General features: G+C 37.8%; 1 protein-coding gene across 2 annotated transcripts in view; it reads right to left on the bottom strand.

The window, feature by feature from the left end:
• PRKN (parkin RBR E3 ubiquitin protein ligase) overlaps nt 1-19,519 on the bottom strand; it is a 1,295,055-nt gene that overhangs the window by 399,081 nt on the left and 876,455 nt on the right. The window contains exons 7-8 of one of the 2 annotated variants that reach the window (XM_055312054.1): nt 9,580-9,630; nt 7,909-8,045 (exon numbers count right to left, since the gene is read on the bottom strand). In XM_055312054.1, coding sequence (XP_055168029.1) covers nt 7,909-8,045; nt 9,580-9,630 — 188 coding nt within the window. The remainder of the gene's footprint in view (nt 1-7,908; nt 8,046-9,579; nt 9,631-19,519) is intronic. The other variant, XM_055312055.1, reaches the window with a different exon arrangement.

Here is a 19,519-nt window from a genome sequence, read left to right on the forward strand (position 1 = left end):
AAAATTAGTGAATTTGATTTAATTTCAATTAATTTTGAGGCAGAAAGAAGATCAGGTTTGGACTGCAAGATTGTCAGCTTCCTAAATCCCGGTGCTGCCATTTTCATGGTATCTATCACAATTACTCAAGATCTGGGAGCTAGGAAGAGAACAGGCTATGTATTTCAGAGTCAGACAGACATATAGAGAATGTACATAAATAGATTTCTTCAGAGTTTGTTGCTATTTTAAAGCTCATCTTATAGATTGACAAATAGCTTTTTAGAAATATATGGATTTATATTCTTACCTGTTTTGAATGTGTGTCCATCTCACATCATACTTTATGCTTTAAATGAGCAATTCTTTAGTAGCTAATTATGTTAAACTTTTAATCTGTATTGATCTTATGCTATCTTCTTTGGTGACTCATCTTTTAATTCATTTCCCTACCTTTCAGTGTGGTTTTGGGAATTATATTGACTTGAGGATTTGTGTGTATTTGGGAGAGTAATACTCAAAAGCCAAAAAAAAATTATTTTGCATTTCATGTTTAGCTCCCTGAATAGCTGTCGAAAAACCAGTCTTCTTGACTATGTAGGCATTAAGAAGGCATTTGTATCTCAAAAAGGACCAGGGCTACCTGCTTTGACCTAATGTTGCCCACAAAGATGCTAAGGGCCCTAATGGACTGCAGCTGGTGAGTGGACATATTAGGCAAAAGAGAAATGTCATTCTCGGTTATATGAAAATTGGAATTTTACAAAATGTGACCTGAGAGGAGAAGAGTAACACAAAACAAAACAAAACAGAAAAGCAAAGCACTGAGGACAGAGGAGATGTATCTGGATGGCAACTGGGCTGTGGCAGTTGCATGTCACAGAGAAACTAGGATTATTTCCTCGGATATCCCAAGGCTATAGGAAATCTGTGTTGCTCATAATGGACTAGAGGTAAATCCATTCTACACAGTCTTCATCATATAATTTTAGAGAAGCACTCCAAAATAAATCAATCTAAATTAATGCAGCCCCATCAAGTCATGTGAGTGACAGTCTTAAGAGCAGATACAGACAGTGGTTTGGCATTTCAAAATAATTTCTAGATGGAATTCTCATAATAGCAGGTACAGAAAAAAAGACAGCAAACATTTCAAAATAATTACTAAGTTTCTCCCAAAGCCCATAGCTTCATGCAAGGGTTTCTAAGAGGCTCTGGAAGTAGACCATTTTGGCTGTGTTTGCTGACCTTATTTTCAACTCCATCCATGTTTACTGAAAAACCTACACTGCCTAGCAAATCAAATCGCTTGTGGACAAAATAGGCAAGGGCAGAGGGAGTCCTTTTATACTTATTAATGCTACAGTCTCCCACTGAAAATACCTTATTGCTTGTAGAATGCTCACTCCCTCAGTAGTTCCAAACTTTTAAACCTGTAGACTCTAACACACATTGGGGGCATCCCAGAGGTTCTTTAATTGAACTGAAGTGTGGCCTGGGAATCGGGAGTTTCCACAACTTCATCTTAACTGAAATGTACATCTAGGATTGAGAATCCCTGCTTAGAGAGAAGCAGGGTGGGAGAATGGAGAATGGAGAGCTTTGGAGTTTACCATGGCCGGATCGATACCTTGGCTCTATTCTTCCTGGGTCCCTGGGCACTTAGTTGTATTAAAGCTTTACTTCTTTCTCTGTGAAATAAGAACAATTCCTACTTTTCAAGTTTACTGTTGGTTTAAATATGCAAAAAGTGCTAGAAAATCAGATACTCTCCTCTTTCCATTCTTTTCCACAGAACTTTCAAAGGTATAGTATTTTAACTCTGGTTTATAGGCTTCTCTATTCATATAGAGATTAAGAACACACTTTGTAGAACCACTACCAGTTGGCACTGAATACCAGCTCTGTGATTTGTTAGCTGTAATATCATGTGTACTTTAATTAGCTCCTGTGAGCCTCATGTGCTTCATCTATAAAAGTAGAAGAATGACAACATCCATTCCAATAGGTCTTTGGGGGATTAAATGGATATACATATGTAAGCACTCAGAGTGGCACCTTATATGCAGTAAGTACCTGGTAAGAGCCCTAATCATCACTTACTTCTTATTTTCAGGGAAATAAAATTAGCATGTCATTCTTAGAAAGCATAAAAAAATTTCTGGTCAGATGAGAATCTCGAACAAAGGAATCAGGGTTTGTACCCAAAAGGGTCTAATATCATCATAATTATGACAATAAAAAAGGTTGGTTCATTGTCAACCATCCATACCTTGAAGAATGTGTCTATCTAAAATTGAGCTTTGAAGGGGTTTAGTTTAATGATCTTGAAAGACGCTTGATAGACTAGATTATGGAAAAAAGAACACTTATGATCTGGTGGTGAGAGGTATTAGACATTTATACAAAAATGGTGAATTTACACAGACACTGTTAGCAAGATATTCTGTACATGGGTCATTTAGCAATAGAAATAAATGTTCCATCTAGCCTTTTTTTTTTTTTTTTTTTTGGCTTCTACAGGGTCATTGTAGTTTGAAAAATAGTTTACTAATTCTACTTACAGTCTCTATTCTTTTATGTAAAGTTTGACAGAAAACTGATGTCATTTTCCCCATTCATAATGTCACCAATTCAAACACTAGTGAATGGTTTGTTTCCCAGGTTCCAAGGCTAGTAAGTAATGGATTTGAGGGAGAGGCTGTTTTGTATGGACTGGGGGAGGGTAGGGGTAAACAACTGCATTTAACTCATGGAGTAGAAGAGTATCTCGAACAGATGTATCTAAGCAGGAGATACAGGTAACTGTTTCCTGGTAGTTTTGAATAGTACCCATGCCGTCCTATCAGGAGAATCCACTCTAGTTGGGGAGCATCAAAAAGTCCTCTGGTCTATGCTAAAGTAGGAACACAAACACCCAGCAAATTCAAATACATATTTACCAATGAATCTGTCCTATTTATAGTTTCATGCAGACCCCTGAGGCCAGAAAAGGCAAGGAATGATTTTAAAGCTGTGAATTCCAGTGTCAGAGTAACCATCTTTGTGGTTAGAGATGAACTTTGTCTTTGAAAGGAAGTGGTGGCTTTAGGAATACAATGCCCCTTGATTATCTAAATAAATCTTGTTCTAATTTTCTGGGAAAAACTGTAATCCAAAAATGGCTAGTATACACCACAAGGGTCTGAAACCATTTGTCAAGACATTTTAAACTGATAAATGGAGAACTCTTCAGAGAAATCAACAATATTCAGTCAGCCTAAAACAATGGACAATAAAAGAATGAGTACACAGACACACTAAGCTTCCAAAGCACCTCTAACCTTTCAAAAACCAAAGATAAAGATACCACTGGGGCCTCTGAGATATAGATTTTACAGAAGACTGTTGAGATCAGGCAAGAGCCATCAAGGAAATGTTCTACGGAACCACAATCAAATGACCAGCAATGCACCTTCTTTGCCAAACGAATCTGGCATAGAATTTTAACCTTGCTAGAGTAATAACAAGCTGTCCATGCAACACATTCATAGTTCCATTATGGAATTAGCCATTTTTGCTTTTCATACACAGTATTAAGTTTTATAAATAAGATTTATAGATATCGATATAAAATTTTTTCCCATTGATACAACCTTTTAATTAACCCCACCATGAAAGAAGGCTGTGCCATGGAAATAGTATATGAGTTCAATAAATTCTTGTTCCTGATAATCTCCTATTTTTATCGATAGTTTGAAAAGCCTTGATTTTCTATTTCTGTTTTTTTTTTTTCCTAGTTTATTTTAGGTGTCTTGTTCCAAGCTCCATGAATCAAGGTAAAGTCAAATAAACCAGATATACGGATAAGGGAAAAATGCTTGGTAAATGGTTGATACATGTATTGAATTATAGGAAATACCAACCTACAATTAAAGAATGAGAATATGTTATTTTATGACTGTTCACATACAGACACAAAAAAATTGCATATACTGTCTGTAGGGACACATGCTTACAAAGCAACCAAAATAACAAAAACCAGTGTTCACTATGTGCTTACTGACTTAAGCATTTAATGCAAAGGCACTTCATATGGCATTTTTTAAATTCATTCACATAACAATATATGAAATAGGTGCTATTTCAATGTCTCTATTTTACCTTAAAGTGAAACCCAGACACATGAAGAGTAAGTAATTTGCCCTACATTACAAGCAGGGTGAGTCTCAGAGCCAGGATTTGAATTTGACTTCTCTGATTGTGTATACCCCAGGATATGTGCAAAATTATTCATCGGCTTATTGGGGGGGGTAATATTAGGGTTTATATAGGTATCATTTAAAATATGAAAAATTAGTCTTCCCTAACACTTAATGTACAAGCTGATGCTGGAACTTATACCCTGTTGTGCATATCGGATACATTATGAAATGAATTGCAAAGGGGGAGTCTTGAGGGGACAGTGGGAGTCCTAAAACGCAGAATCATAGAGAGTCTTTGTTGAGAAAGGATTCAAGACAATCCAGTTCGTCTCTTTAAAATAAAAAAAATTCTATAATAACATTTGAAAGCCTTTCATATAAGATGAGGAACATTTCTAATTTGAGTCACAGTTAAAGAAAGGCTAAATAATACATGACAATATTGTGACAAACTGAATTGTATTTTGTTCTAAGAACTTTTGAAGATATATATTAAAACACTGTTGAAGATAAAGAGAAACAAGTATTGAAATGAATTATACAGCATAGAGTAGAAAGTTTTACTACACAGTTGAAAGTCAGTAGGTTATTTTTAACTTGTCTCAGCTTGTGGTTATTTGCTACCTACTTTTTTCCTGGTTTCCAAAGTTTTAAAAAAATCAAAGAGTAGAAAAACTTTACATAAAACTATGTCAATTTCAGCTATCATACACACAGACATAACAGGCGCGCGCACACACACACACACACACACACAATTAAAAGGTGGTATCATTTAATTCAACCTGCGGCACATGACCACAGTGGTGGCCAGGCCAGTTCATTCAGTTCACCATGAAGGGGATGGAGCATGGTAACTTTGTGAACTGAGCTTTTAAATACACACCACACAGGGCACTCTCCCTGCAGCGTTTCCATAACAAAGAGGAGCAGTCAATATTCCTAATGTGTGGAGATTAGTGCAGGCCTATGTATCAGCTTTTATAAATATTTCTTTACCAACAGATTCATATTCTAAATATCTTTAAATATTTTTGAAAACTTTTAGTCATCAGGATCTGCTACAACACGTTACTCTATTCCAGATCCATTTTCTTTTAATAACAAGATACACAAATATGCAGCTTTCACCTTCCATGGTTAAGCATTAAAAGAAGGAGGTGTCAGAGAAGATAAGTTCTTGGTAGTAAGTGGCATTCTAAAAAACTAAAGCAAGGTTTTACGGAGGATTATGTTCAAATAACCAGCAATGAAGTAGGTACGAGTCACAAAAAGTATTTAAAAGGATTCCAAACTAAAAATGAAAGGTAGCAAGAATTACAAGAGAAACCTGAAACAACTTGTTATAGTAGAAATCCTGGCTAATGTGTACAAGGGCAGTCATTGTATTATTATTATTATTATTATTATTACTTTACTTTGTACATTTGAAATTTCCTAGAATACAAAAGGCTTAAAATTTAAAAATAAATGAGAAGTAAATTGATTTCTAAAAGAGCCTTGAGTATGAAGAGAAGAAAAGGGATAGTTAGAAATGTTTACATGCTATATGGTTTTGGGAAAAAAGTTTTTGTCAATATAGTTATCACATGAAAAACAGAATCTTTCGATCTGCAAGTAAATGTTTCATTAAATTTTGAATGCTTTTGTTAAAATATGAAAGCACAATACCTTCCAGTGAATTTTACTTAACAATATATTGACACATGTATGAATCTTAATTAAAACCATTGCATTATTGGCAGATGCAATTCAAAAATGAATGTCATAATTTACAAAGTCAACAATGCAATTAGCTTCTTCCATTTGGAAATGTGAAATAATTTTGAGGTATATTTTTCAGTTTTGATCAACATTAAGTATTACAAATAAGTATTATAAATAAGTATTGAAGTATTATAAATAAGTAAGCTTAAAATCTGACCATTGAATCAAGGAATCACATAATTTCAAACCACAATTTTCACAGTGAAGCATATTTACTCACATTACATTCATTAAATATATATATTTATAATGAGGTAGGGATCCCTATCTCACTCCATATTTTAAAAATAATTCAAAATGTGTTAATGACCGAAGCATACAAGCTAGGCTACTAGAGGAAAACATGGGGTTAATTCTTCATGACCTTGGATTTGGCAACACATTCTTATTTTTGATACCAAAAACATAAGCAACAAAAGAAAAAAATAGACAAATTGGTATCATCAAAATTAAAACTTTTTGTGTGTTAAAGGATATTATCATGAAAGTAAAAAAAAAAACACAACCTACGGAATAGGAAAAGTGTTTACAAATCATATATCTGATAAGTGTCTAGTATCCAGAATACACAAAGAACTCTTAAAACTCATCAACAACAAGACATACAGCCCAGTTAAAAACAAGCAAAGGACCTGAAGAGGAATTTCTCCAGATACACAAATGGCAAATAAGCATTTGGGAAAATATTCAACTTCATTTGTCATTAAGGAAATGAAAATCAAAACCACATTGGGATACCACTTCAATCTTAACAGGGTGGATATTAAAAACAAAACAGAACAAAACAGGAAAATATCAAGTGTTGAGAGGATCTAGAGAAATAAAAACCCTTAAAAGTTACTGATAGTAATGCAAATGGTGCAGCAGCTATGGAAAACAGTTTGGTAGTTCCGTGAAAGGTTAAACATAGAATTATCATATGACCCAGCAATTGCACTCCTATGTGCATATCTAAGGCAAATGAAAACTTATGTATCCACAGAAACAAGTACACAAATGTTTATAGCAGCATTATTCATAATAGCCAAAAGGTGGAAATAACACAAATGCCCATCAACAAATAAATGAATAAGCAGATTGTAGTATGTCTATATAATGGAATATTATTTAGTGATAAAAAGGCATGAAGATACAGGCCATGACTTGGACCAACTTCCAAAACATTATGTTAAGTGAAACAAGGAGGACACAAAAGGTTGCATATTATATGATTCCTTTTCTATGAAGTATCTAGAATTGGCAGATCTATAGAGGCAGACCTGTAGTGGTTGCCAGGAAATGGGGGGAAGGGGAAATTGGGAGTGATTATTAATGAATATGAGATACTGAAATTTTTCTAGGGTAATGAAAAAGTTCCAAAAATAGACAGAGGTGATGGTCATTGCATAACATTGTGAAAACATGAAATTTCATTGAACTGTACACTTTAAAGTGGCTAGTTGTATGTTACATGAATTTCACCTCAATTAAAAAAAACACATGTAACAATAGCAATATAATACAAGTAAAGAATGTTCTGCAATATTGAAAGATAAAAAGACTTAAAATATTAAATATTTCAGCTTTATCTCCTCCTTTATAATTTTTTCTTAAATATACAGTCTTTCATATATACATACACGTGTTCAAAATTTTTAGCAATAAGGGAATGCAACTTAGAAATCTGGATAGTGCTTCTCTAGATCCAGGGTGAATCCATAGACCTACTTTGTGTACATTGGCTGAATAATATTTTAAAATTTGTTTTCCATACTTTTGTGCAGGTGATATATTTTCTAGTTCAACCTAATTCCTTCACACCTTAGTGCTTTATATTTTTGCCATCCAAACACTGTTTCTGGCTCAACAGGGATCAAATAGATACTTGAATTTTCAACCCCTCAGTCAGGGATTGAATTTATGTAAGAAGGTTTTGCATCAATAGTTCTGTTCTTAATCAGCATTAAAAATGGAGGGAAAAAAAAAGTGCCAGACTTACCCACACAAGGCAGAGAGTAGCCAAGCTGAGGGTCATAGATAAACTGTCTGTCATTTAGTCTTGTCACACAGTACAAGTAGAAACAGTCTAAGCAAATCACATGGCGGTGGTTGCACTGAAAAACCAGGACAGGGCTCCTGCACGGAAAAAGAAAGACATTTCCTCTAGTACTTCTAAGGGTGGAAAGGCAACACAAGTTTTAAAACACTTCGTAATCCCATCAGGTTGCTTAGGGCATGCTCTGTGTAAAGACCAGCATTGCTCAGCATTGTGTGTGTGTATCTCTCTCTCTCTCTCTATATATATATATATAATATATATATATATATATATATATTATATATATATATATCTTAAATAAGCTACATCTTAAAAACTGGATGCACTTCATCAACTATCTAAAACACTGATTTTCCTAAGTTTATATTTTTATATTAATATCTTTACCAATTAACTGTTGAAACCCGAGCTCAGGGGCACCTGGGTGGCTCAGTGGTTGAGCCTTTGGCTCAAGGTGTGATCCTGGAGTCCCAGGATCGAGTTCCGCATCCAGCTCCCCACCAGGTGCCTGCTTCTTCCTATGTCTCTGCCTCTCTCTGTGTGTCTCTCATGAATAAGTAAATAAAATCTTTAAAAATAAATAAATAAAAAATAAACCCGAGCTCAGATATAACCTCTTTGTAGAAGTCTCCTAGAAGCCTCATAATTCACAATTAATCCAAGAATCACCCCATACACCTACATATATTTTTACTGATCCATAATTGCATCAGAGTATTGGTATGTTTCTTCTCTTACAGACCATGATCTCCTTGGAAGTAGACACTGGGCTTACTTTACTTTGATATTCTCATAGTACCAGGCTCTGTAAGGTTTTAAATAAATGTTCCTTGAATTTAATTTTGATGATATAGAAAATCTGAACTTCCCTTAAGCCATAAGAAAAATTACTGTTTTACCAAAATAGATAGGTTGAACAGGCACTCATATTTCACTGGCAAGCAGAAAAGTAGCATTCTGAAATAAAAATAATCTAGCAGATTCCTTTCTTTCTTTTTTTAAAATTTTATTTATGATAGTCACACACACAGAGAGAGAGAGAGGCAGAGACATAGGAAGAGGGAGAAACAGGCTCCATGCACCGGGAACCTGACGTGGGACTCGATCCCGGGTCTCCAGGATCGCGCCCTGGGCAAAAGGCAGGCGCTAAACCGCTGCACCACCCAGGGATCCCTAGCAGATTCCTTTCTATAAGATTTTGTTTATCATGTCACCCCTTCACCCCACTCAATTATCCAATTTATTAAATTAAGGTTAGGAGCTTACTAATAAATTGATATATATATTCTAAAATTTTTGTATTCCCTTAAAATGTTTTATAGGGAAAAAAAATCTCCCATATAACCATGTATTTTTGTTAGCAAATGAACCACATGATTTTATGACAAAAAAAAGGGACTAATTGAATATATTAATTTCACATCAGCCCCAAGGCTGTTTTACTAGTAAGAAAATCATTGGAGCTTATCTAGATAAACTGATTCTCTAAACAATGACAATAAAATACAATTTTTTTAATTTCATACATGATCCTTAAGAGATAGAAAAGTCCTTCCCCAGAAAAAAAAAACTGACATTAAACATGAATATTAGTGGAATATAATTTCTTACCAATTAAAAGGTTTTTGAAATTCTACTTCCCCACTTATTTCAAAGCAATACCTAATACAAAACAAAATGGAAAAAAAAAGTAACTCGGTATTTTAATATCACAAGTCTATAGGACAATGGTCAACATAAGCTGAGCAAAAGTGTTGCTAAACATTTTCATATGTTTCTATTTCTCATCTCTGAACCCACCGAAGTCCTTTCAGGGCCATCATTCCCATTTCCAGAGCCTTTTTCAATTAGGCATCGACTGTGTTCTGAACTTTCAACCTCTTCCCTTCTAATAACATTCTGCTTGAAGACGATAAAATACAACACTTTCCCATTTCTATTGCGGGTCACACACACACACGCGCGCGCAAGGGCACACATACTCTATTCACTCTGGGTGACCCTATGCAACTGCTGGATTTTACTTTGTCCTCATAGCGAAATTCTGTGAAAAATATTCGCTGTTCTGGTTTTAGCAACATGGTCAACTAAGCCCTAACCTGCTATCAACACATGGAAGCACTGGAGAAAAATATTAGAACGTTTATAAAAATGTTCCTATATATAACAAGGTTAAAAAGAAAGCTTAGTAATTACTCTGCAGAAAAAATAAAAAAGAAAACTTAGAGAGCTGCAGAAATCAGCACATGAGTAACTGCCACGGTGTCCCAAAGACACATTAAGGTACCTGGTGTGCAGCCATTGGCCTGGCAAGTGTGTTCTTTCCCATCTTTCTTAAGGAAAGATGGAAAGAGTTCTCTTCCATATGTGGACAGCACTACACATTTGTGGATTTGCCCTTCAGTTAAAATATGGTCCCAAAGAACCTTACGCCATGAAGACCAGCCACAGAACATCAATTGTTCTGCTTTATTGATGGCATTCTACTATTTAGAACAGAGAAATGGTAAATATGCCAGAGGCCACAGTGTGAGGGAAAACCTCTGGAGATTCAGGAGCCCACCATTGGGTTTTAGATGCCCAATATTTGGGCATGGAGGAGCATGCTCAACAAAGTAAAGGACAGAGTAGTCCATCTTGCCCCTCGCTCCAATACACACACACACACACACACACACACACACACACACACACACACACACAGAGCTATAGAGAGAGCAGCACAAGGCAGTCACAGGCCCTCTGGAAACACAGGCTCTGGTTCCCGCAGAATGAAGCCCATTCTCTTGGGGATATTGGGGAAGAATCTGACTGCAATTTAAGCTTCAGCCTCACCAGTTCACTTCTACCTCCCTGAACTGAGATCTAGGTGGGAAGGCCAACAGACCAAGTTGACAGGTCTAATTGATCACAATCACCAGGATGGCAAGAAGCTGCTGCTGCCCACGGGAGCAGGGGAGAATGCAGGGCAGCTGGGTGGTCCACGGAACATCTCGTGGCACTCCCCTTGAATTGTAACAGCAAACGCACAAGGCAGCAGCTAAGGCAGCATTCAGAAGTACGTGGTGACCAGGACCTGAGAGCCCTTAACACATACCCATCGCACATACCCATAATACCAATGACCCTTATTATTACAGGAAAATACTAGAGACATCAGAAAGGGCTTTAGAGGATGTTCACTTGGAATTAAAAGTAGGCAAACAGCATCTTACCAAACAGCAAGAAATGAAGGGCACTGGGCCCTAGAGATGAAAATGTGTTTAGCACTGCACATGAGGACAGAGGAACATGGAAGTCCCTGGAAGGAGAGTTCCTTCCCAGACATAGGGTGTGTAGCGCGACCATGAGAAGCTAGAGTATCATGGACCAAAGAAACCACAAGTGTGTTTTTACACAATTATGGAAAAGAAGGAAACAGGAGAGTCGCAGGGAGTTGCAAGAATAGATAAGTCCACTCGGGGATTCTCACTGTCCATCACTCCCCATATGGAGTGAATTTAAATAGACACCCAGAGACCAAGATATGGAGAAAGAGAAAATAAACGTGTCAAAAAATATATATATGTTGATGGATACATAGCTAATGTTACAGATATAGATGTGGATGGTACAATGCAGATATTCACATATAGTTATGTCAGTTGGATTTCTTGATACAGTTTGGAGGTAAGACTGCTCATGTCTTATTAAGAACATATGTAGTATTTATGAGAATGTTAGGCAAGGAATAAGCATGACAATCATAGAAACATTATTGGATTAATCATCTGAATCATCTCAGAAAATGAGTAAGAATCATTCCATGGCTGGAGGGACCACATCATTAACTTCCTAAGCACTGTAGGTGAGAGGATGGTGGGGGAAACTAGGATTTATGATCACCTATTTGGGGCAGGTTCCTTGCCAGGAGCTCCATACACGTTTTTCCATCGTCACCTCCTAAAACAAACTGTCACCTCCTCTGCCACACATCCTGGTCCTCCCTCGGCCTCCAGCCGACTCCCGGTTCTTTTACTCCTGGCTCATATTCTTTGTCACCCATTCTTACAGTATAATACTAGCCTTCATATTCAAATCAAAATTAAAGGTCAAGACAAGACCTGTAAGGAACTCAGCCTGGTTTCGTCACTGGTTTTTCTCTTTCTTTACTTCTTAGTTCTTCATTGTTTTTGTTTGTTTGTTTTTCTCCTCACTGGGTTTTCTCTCTTTCTTTACCTGTCAGTTCTTCACTGGTTTTTCTTTCTCTTTCTTTACCTCTCTACCCACAGGGTCTATCCTAATGTACTTCAGATTCGGCCTTTACTTTTATTCTCAGTGTTTCATAAGTGGCTATCTTAGCTGACAGCATTAAATGAAAAGTCCTGAAGTGACAGAGGTAATGCTTGGTTAACACTTTCACCACCCATGTCTCACCAAATTCGGCAGTGAGCACATGGCAATTAGGTACAGTCAACAGTCACTGACCACAGTAGTTTCATAATTTTCTCTGCCCCCATCCTTATATTTTTACTCAGTTCCTCACTGAGCATCTCTTTGGGCTAAAGTAGGCACTTTATAAACACATGTGAGATACAGCGGTGAGTGAATGAATGAATGACTACCTTATCAGTGCTGTACGTGTTGGGAAAAACACACATAGCACTGTCACAGGCCATGGTCTGGGGACAGGACATGCATGTGGAAAAGGTATTGAAAGGTTTGTGAGGTCATCTGACTTTGGTGGCACAGGAGTTCAGACCGCAGAGAAGCATGAGTCAGGGGCAGGGAACCTGAGCTGAATGTAAGGGAATGGAGGGATCACCACTGAGACCCTGGAGAGAAATGTGGTTTCTGGGAAGGGCAGGAAACACAGACATGGGAAGGAATTCTTGGAACAGAAAAGCTGTCAGTTGAGTGACTGAGAGGAGGTATCAGAAAAAGAGAAAAGAGATGGAAAATTTTGAGGACAGTGGCAGGGGGAATCGAGGAGACAGATCTGGTGTGTGGCATCTAGGTCATAGGTTTCACTGAGGCTTCTAAGGATGGGAAGAGAGGGATGTTTTAGTGGGGTTAATTCAGAGGGGGGGTTGGAGAACTGAGCTGGAAGGTGTGAGAATTACTTGGAGGTCCATTTTAATAACTCAGGCATGACTTACTAGGGAAGCAGATTGCAGTGTGCAGGGGGTTCTAGAAGTGGACAAGAGTGACATTTCTGAGGAAAACCTACCAGGACTCATCTCTTGGCTCTTTGTTCCTCCTGATAGTCCCCTGTGTCCTTTGCTTTAATTATGTATGAATGTTAAGGGGTGCCTGGGTGCCTCAGTGGGCTAAGCGTCTGCCTTTGGCTCAGATCATGAACTCAGGGTCATGGAATCCAGCCCCTCATTGGGCTCTCTGCTCTGCAGGGAGTTTGCTTCTCCCTCTCCCTGAGCCCCTCCCTCTGCTTGTGATCTCTCTCTTTCAAATAAATAAATATTTTAAAAATGTTAATTGATCAGTCTAGAAGATGGTTTAACCCCAGAGGACTCCAGGCTTGGGCCAGCCAAGCAGTTAATCGAAGGTTAAAGTTCTCAACCATACAGAAAAGCAATTATAAATGCTGCACTTGACATTACTGAAGACTTACTATTATTTGTTTAAGTCAACAACTTTTATTATAAGTCAGGTATTTCATAGAAACTTAGCAAACAGGGCAATAAGAATGAATTTTTTAAAACTATAGGTTTGTACATGTTGCTCTGTTTATATCTGGAACAGGCTCTCCTCCATCAGGCACAGCAGCTGCCCTCATCCCATGCCTTCCTGTGGATGCAGCCCTGGACACACTTGGTTCTGCCCACTGGCAGCAGGACCATGGCTCTTCTTGGGGGAGGTGCATTGGCACTTTGCATTTGCAGGAGTGGGGCAGGTGCAAGAGTCGGGCAGGTGTAGGTACAGAAGCAGGGCAGGTACAGGGGTGGGACAGGTACAGGAGCCAAGGCAGGTGCAGGAACCACTGCTGGAGCAGGAGCAGATGGGTCCATCTCAGGCCGAGGCGAGGACAGAGGTCCACAGCAAGCAGCACAGGGAGACACCGTGTGGGCTGAAAGCTGGGTTTTGAAGAGTTACTTGTAAGTAATGACTTCCCTGCCTTTATTAAAGGAGTGATCCAAAGCCCCTTTGTTCACAGAATATTTGGCACAATTGAAGGAATCTTAGTAAAAAGCATAGCAAACAACTCACATACATCGCACAAAGCAGAATATTGTTACACAGTACGTAATCCAAACATTTAAACTCTCATAAAATTAGCTCTCCGGTATCTACAAAATTGCATCAATGTTTTCATATTTATCTGATCAAATAAATGTGCAGTTTATCTGCTCTCCACCTCATTTGTGTGCACGTGCACTCTCTCTCTCATTTGCTCTCCCTCACACTCTCTCTACCAAAATCTATTTCTCTATCTCTGTTTGTCTACTTCTTTACCACAGGGTTTATCTTTATTTATGCCCACTAAGAGGCCGTGGTTCCAACTTCTCAACTTAATGTGACATATATTGAATGCAATGCCCCAGAAATTTTAAAATATGTAAAGATAAGGAAGCAAGTCTAAACTCTAAAGGAAATAAAAATGTAATAAAGTGAGTAGGAAAGGGATACTCATAATTGTAAGACAGGACAGGACATTTGAAGTTAGGTTAGAGGTATAGGAAATAGTAGCAGGCTCTGTGGTGAGCAGCCTCCAGACATTCCCGAGTGATCCCCATCTCCTGGTACTCCATATGTCAGTGGACTGAGCTGAGTCATCTACATGGGATGTGCAGAAATGACAATGAGTGATTTCCAGGAATAGATCAGAGAAGACACTGCAGCTTCTGTCTGAGCTCTTTCCTGGGTCACCTGCTCTGAGGAAAGTAACAGCCATGTCATGAGGACACTCAAGCAGTCTTACAGAAAAGTTTCCATGGCGAGGAACAGGAGCATCTTGCCAACAGCCAGCACTCACCTGGCAACCTCCTAAGGTCATGAGTCATATCTCAAGCAGACCCTCTAGCACAGGACAAGCCCTCAGGCTACTATGGCCCTGGCTGACAACCTGACTACAATTCCAGGAGCTACCCTGCCCAAGAGCCATCCAGCCAAACTGTTCCCCAATTCTTGACCTGCTGAAACTGTGCGAGATAACATTTATTTTTGTTTTAAGCCACTAAGTTTTGGGGTAATTTTTTTTTTTACGCAGCAAATATAACCAATATAAGCTCAGAGGAGGAAGAGATCACACGTGGATAACAAATCAGAAAAGAAGCCAGAAAAGAATTCATGCAAGTAGTGGCATTTGAAGGAGGATCAGGTTTCCAGGGCTATGGAAATAGAAAAAAAAAAAAAAAGCCTTCCAAGGCCAACAGAAAAGACTGGAGTTGCGAAAGTATGGAGTATGGGAGGAGAATGCTGAGTTATGTGGCAGAGCTGATTTCTCCATTCACCCCAGTGAAAAGCAAAATTATATAGAACTATATGTTTAGGGGTAGTAGAATCATCAGAAATGCAATGAAAAGCAAGGAAAGTTAGAATAAAAATATTAAGTGCAAATCAGTGAAGAGATAAAAACAAGATTTGCTCACTGGAGGGAGAAAGTCAGTCCTTGAATTTAGCTAACACTTGACCCTTGAAAACTCACATGTTGTTTTTACAGTATTTCATTTGTGCAACAGTAACATAGATGTTACGCCCCAGTTAGCAATCTTTCAAAGCTCTCTACAAGCCCTCCGTACAGGAATATCTATGACTCCTGGGAGTTTAATAAAGCATTAGATTAGATAAAAATAATTAGAGGAGGAAAGCTTTGGCATTAAGGCACCTGAATCTATCTTCCTAACAACCGTCACTTTAAATGTTTTTTAGTTAGAGATAGTTTATAAACAATAAATAGATAAATGACTACAATCTCAGGAACGAAATGCATTTTCATTTCATCTGTATCACCTGCTAACTGCCCAAATGCACCATTGACAAAGGAGTATCCAACATGGTACCTGCCCACAGAAATGCTAGAGATCACTTTAGCCCACTATGCCATGAGTTCATTATTTGAGTTAGCCAAGTGAGTGTTCCCAGTCACCGGAGAGGCCCCTGATACAAGATGCTAATTGATAGACTCAATGTTTAGAAATTGAAATAAGCTTCAACAGTTGGATGGCCTTTGAAATTCCATCCGGCAGCCAAATTTAAGATCCTGAAGTAAGTTCCTTTATCCATCAGTCTGCTTGGAATCATAATCCTATTAAGGCGCTGGCAGATCCTGAACAAGCTCATTTACCGCCACTTCCAATTTCTTCTTGCTCTCTCTGCTCATGTTCTCACTACTTTATTATGTCCTCTCTGCACAAAAAGGGGGACTCTGGCTCTGTGAACTTGCTTATACAAGTCCCAACATTTCAGCATACACAACATCGCCGAGGTAAAGACTCTTTATGAAAGCCTACATTTTTGAGTCGCTGTCTTCAAGCTATTCTGCTGATTCTCTTGAACAACTGCCCCCATGCTGGGCACTGTCCCATGGATGTCACACCAAAGTGAACAACACATGTCTCTTTGTCTTAGGAGGTCATAGCCCTATAAAGTTGAAGATAAACATGTATCTCAGGATATAGTTAAGAGCTACCATAAGGATGAGTTTAGAGATCACCTGACCTGTTTCAGACCTACTTATTTCCCATATATACTTACTACCTTTGAAAGCCTACAAAGTATGAGCTATAAAAATAGTTAGGTGAGGATAAAGAGTAGCAAAAATGTAGTACTTTCTTGAACAAAAGGAGTTGGGTCTTCAAGTGTTGGGATAGCCCAGATTCCAAACTCATTAGCATCAGTCTGGAGGAAACCTAAATGAGCACTTACAGCACTTCTTCCTCCCACATTTGCCCCCCAACCAAATTCAACCCACACACTTCAGCTATGTTACTCAACACATGGTAATTGGGAAGCTACTGCACGCTGGTTGCCTTGCTTGATGTGGGGATGGGATACACAGTTCTTATCCTTAAGGAATTGGTCTCATGATGAGATAACTAAGTCTGGGACACTTTGGGAAAAGCTTAATTCAATGTTGGTTGGGCAGAGAATGTTTCCTGAATGAAAAAAAAGAAGCAAAAACAAAAAAACTAAGACCCAAAAGGCAAGAATGAATTAGTCTGATCATGAAACTAGATAGAAGTGAGGAAAATATGTAAAAACACTTAAAATGGCATAAAATTAGGTAAGGTTAGGGAGCCATGCCATACATCTCCATTTATCTCCTCTGTGCATATCAAAGTTCTGAATTCCTCTAGAAATTAAAATTAAAGCGTAATGATAGTGTTTCCACAGGCCCCATATGCAAGTCCATGTCTTAGGTTCATGTAATACCTGAAGTATAGCTAAATTATGTTATTTGTAACATTCTGAATCATTAACAATAAATAGGCAACTAAAAATAGAAATATGAAGCCATGGTTACAAGAGGGAATTAATGGATTATTAATTTCCTCCAGATGGTATCAATCTTTGAAAATAATTACTTGATCTTAGTATAGCTTATATATGATATTTCTAAATATAATTACTGTTGACAGGTTGAGTCTAAACATAAACCAATGCAAGCTAGAAGTGCTAGATTGTAAACATTATAACAACATATATTAGAACTAAGAACTTCTTTCTTTATGAAAAGTAAGATAACGTTTTAGAAGGAAAGAGGTCAACCCCTTTTTGTAGTAATTCATTACAATGATTTGGCTTACTGGCAACAATCTCAACTTTTCTTGCTAAGGCATTTATATTCTGAAAAAGATGCTGATAAATAGTTGTATGAAGTGGGTAAAACACAATGAAATAACTGTTGCATGTAACAAAATAAAATGAAAAATCACAAGGGGAACCTGGCCCATGGGAGGAAAACGCATCTCATGAAAAATTACATTACATGTTCCTGTCCCCCAACTAATAGAGTTCATTTCAATTCTCAAAATCATATTTATAAAAGGCCAAGTGCTGGATGTTATATTTGTTAAGAGTCCAAGTTCTTCTGAGTTACAATTTCAGAGCGTACCCCATTCAGCCTGTCCGTGTGTGTAGCTAGAGAAAGCTGAAACTTGATTTAACATAACATACTTTTTGGGTCACATCATCTGCATGGAGCTGTTGTGTGACACAACTAGTCAGCTGTTGGAGATGCCCCTGAACACGTACCAATTCATGCACATATCCTGTCTTTGTTTTTCCTTTTGTGAGAAACAGCTAGAAGCGATAAATGCCCAGATCCACGGCAACAGAACTCTGCTAAATTGAGAAATAAATGAAGACAGATCTTGTTTAGATAAGAACCCGAATGTAAAATAAATTGTTCTAGTGTGTCCCCAAATCTCATGACAGGAAATATTACTGTGCTAGGAACCAGTCCAGTGTCTGTGACTGTTCAGAGCTATTTAACATAAGAAATTATTACAAAACAGAGTGGTTTCAAAAGGATATTTTTTTTTTTTTTTTTTTTTTTTTTTTTTTTTTTTGCTGCCAGCTCGCAAGAACTTTGCAGAGAGGATTTCTTGCTGGTCACTCTTAAAATGAACGGATGAATTAATGCTACTAGAATGCCAGGACTTTTATTCCTCTTTGCAGGGAAATGTTAAGAATCAGGCCCTCTGAAGGTCAGTAGTTTGGACTGAGGAAACTGCCTAAAAGATTGTAGACTTCTTAAAAACAGTTCTACAACAAAACAAAAATATCTCAAATGGGGAGGTACTGTGACATTTCTGAGGTATCGTTAGATGGATTTGGCATCAAAATATTAATATAAGTTAAGAATGTGTGGAGTGCGGTCGATAAAATTATTTTCCTAATTTAGTTTTTGTTCTACAGATAGCCAAAAAAGCAATCTGTAGCATGCCAAAATATTTCCCTACAAGTAATAAAAATCAACATGATGTAACGATGCAAATCCAAATGAATTCACGTATCAAACCACACTAAGGGAATTCATGCAAAGCCTCAGTGGTCTGCTCTACACATCCCAACATGCTGGAGGCTGTAGGAAGGTTTGGGAGAGCTCTGGGCTGAGTGGGCTGTGCCAGGAGTGGGCTTCAGAATACAGCTTTTGTGAAAAGGCATCTGTGGAATGGTAGGTTAGACCCAGCAATCTCTAAAGACCTTCTGGATACCAAGATTCTGTGGTCTCCAATCTGTGTGATCACAACATTTCTTCCTCATTATAAGCCTGTGAGACTCAAACCTTACTTGAAGTTAAGTGCAAAAAAACAACTCCTATTTAGGATTCTAGCTTTACAGTTACCTCTTTAACCAGTGTGCATGCTACTGGCCAGGCTAAGAGTTTGAGGATTTCTAGAGATTTTACTTTCTGGAAGACATGTCGGCAGTAGGCCCCGAGCCAGCATATTAAAAGGAAATCAGAAGATGTACCTCAGTTTTAAAAAAAATTAAAAAAACAAAGCAATAAAATATCTTATATAACTCTCAACATCTAAAAGCTACTTTTAAAGCTCCTTTTTCTTTTCTCTCTCTCTCTCTCTCTCTCTTTTCAGTAAGGTCAGCTGGT

This window comes from Nyctereutes procyonoides, unplaced genomic scaffold, assembly GCF_905146905.1.
Source record: "Nyctereutes procyonoides isolate TBG_1078 unplaced genomic scaffold, NYPRO_anot_genome, whole genome shotgun sequence".
NCBI lineage: Eukaryota > Metazoa > Chordata > Mammalia > Carnivora > Canidae > Nyctereutes > Nyctereutes procyonoides.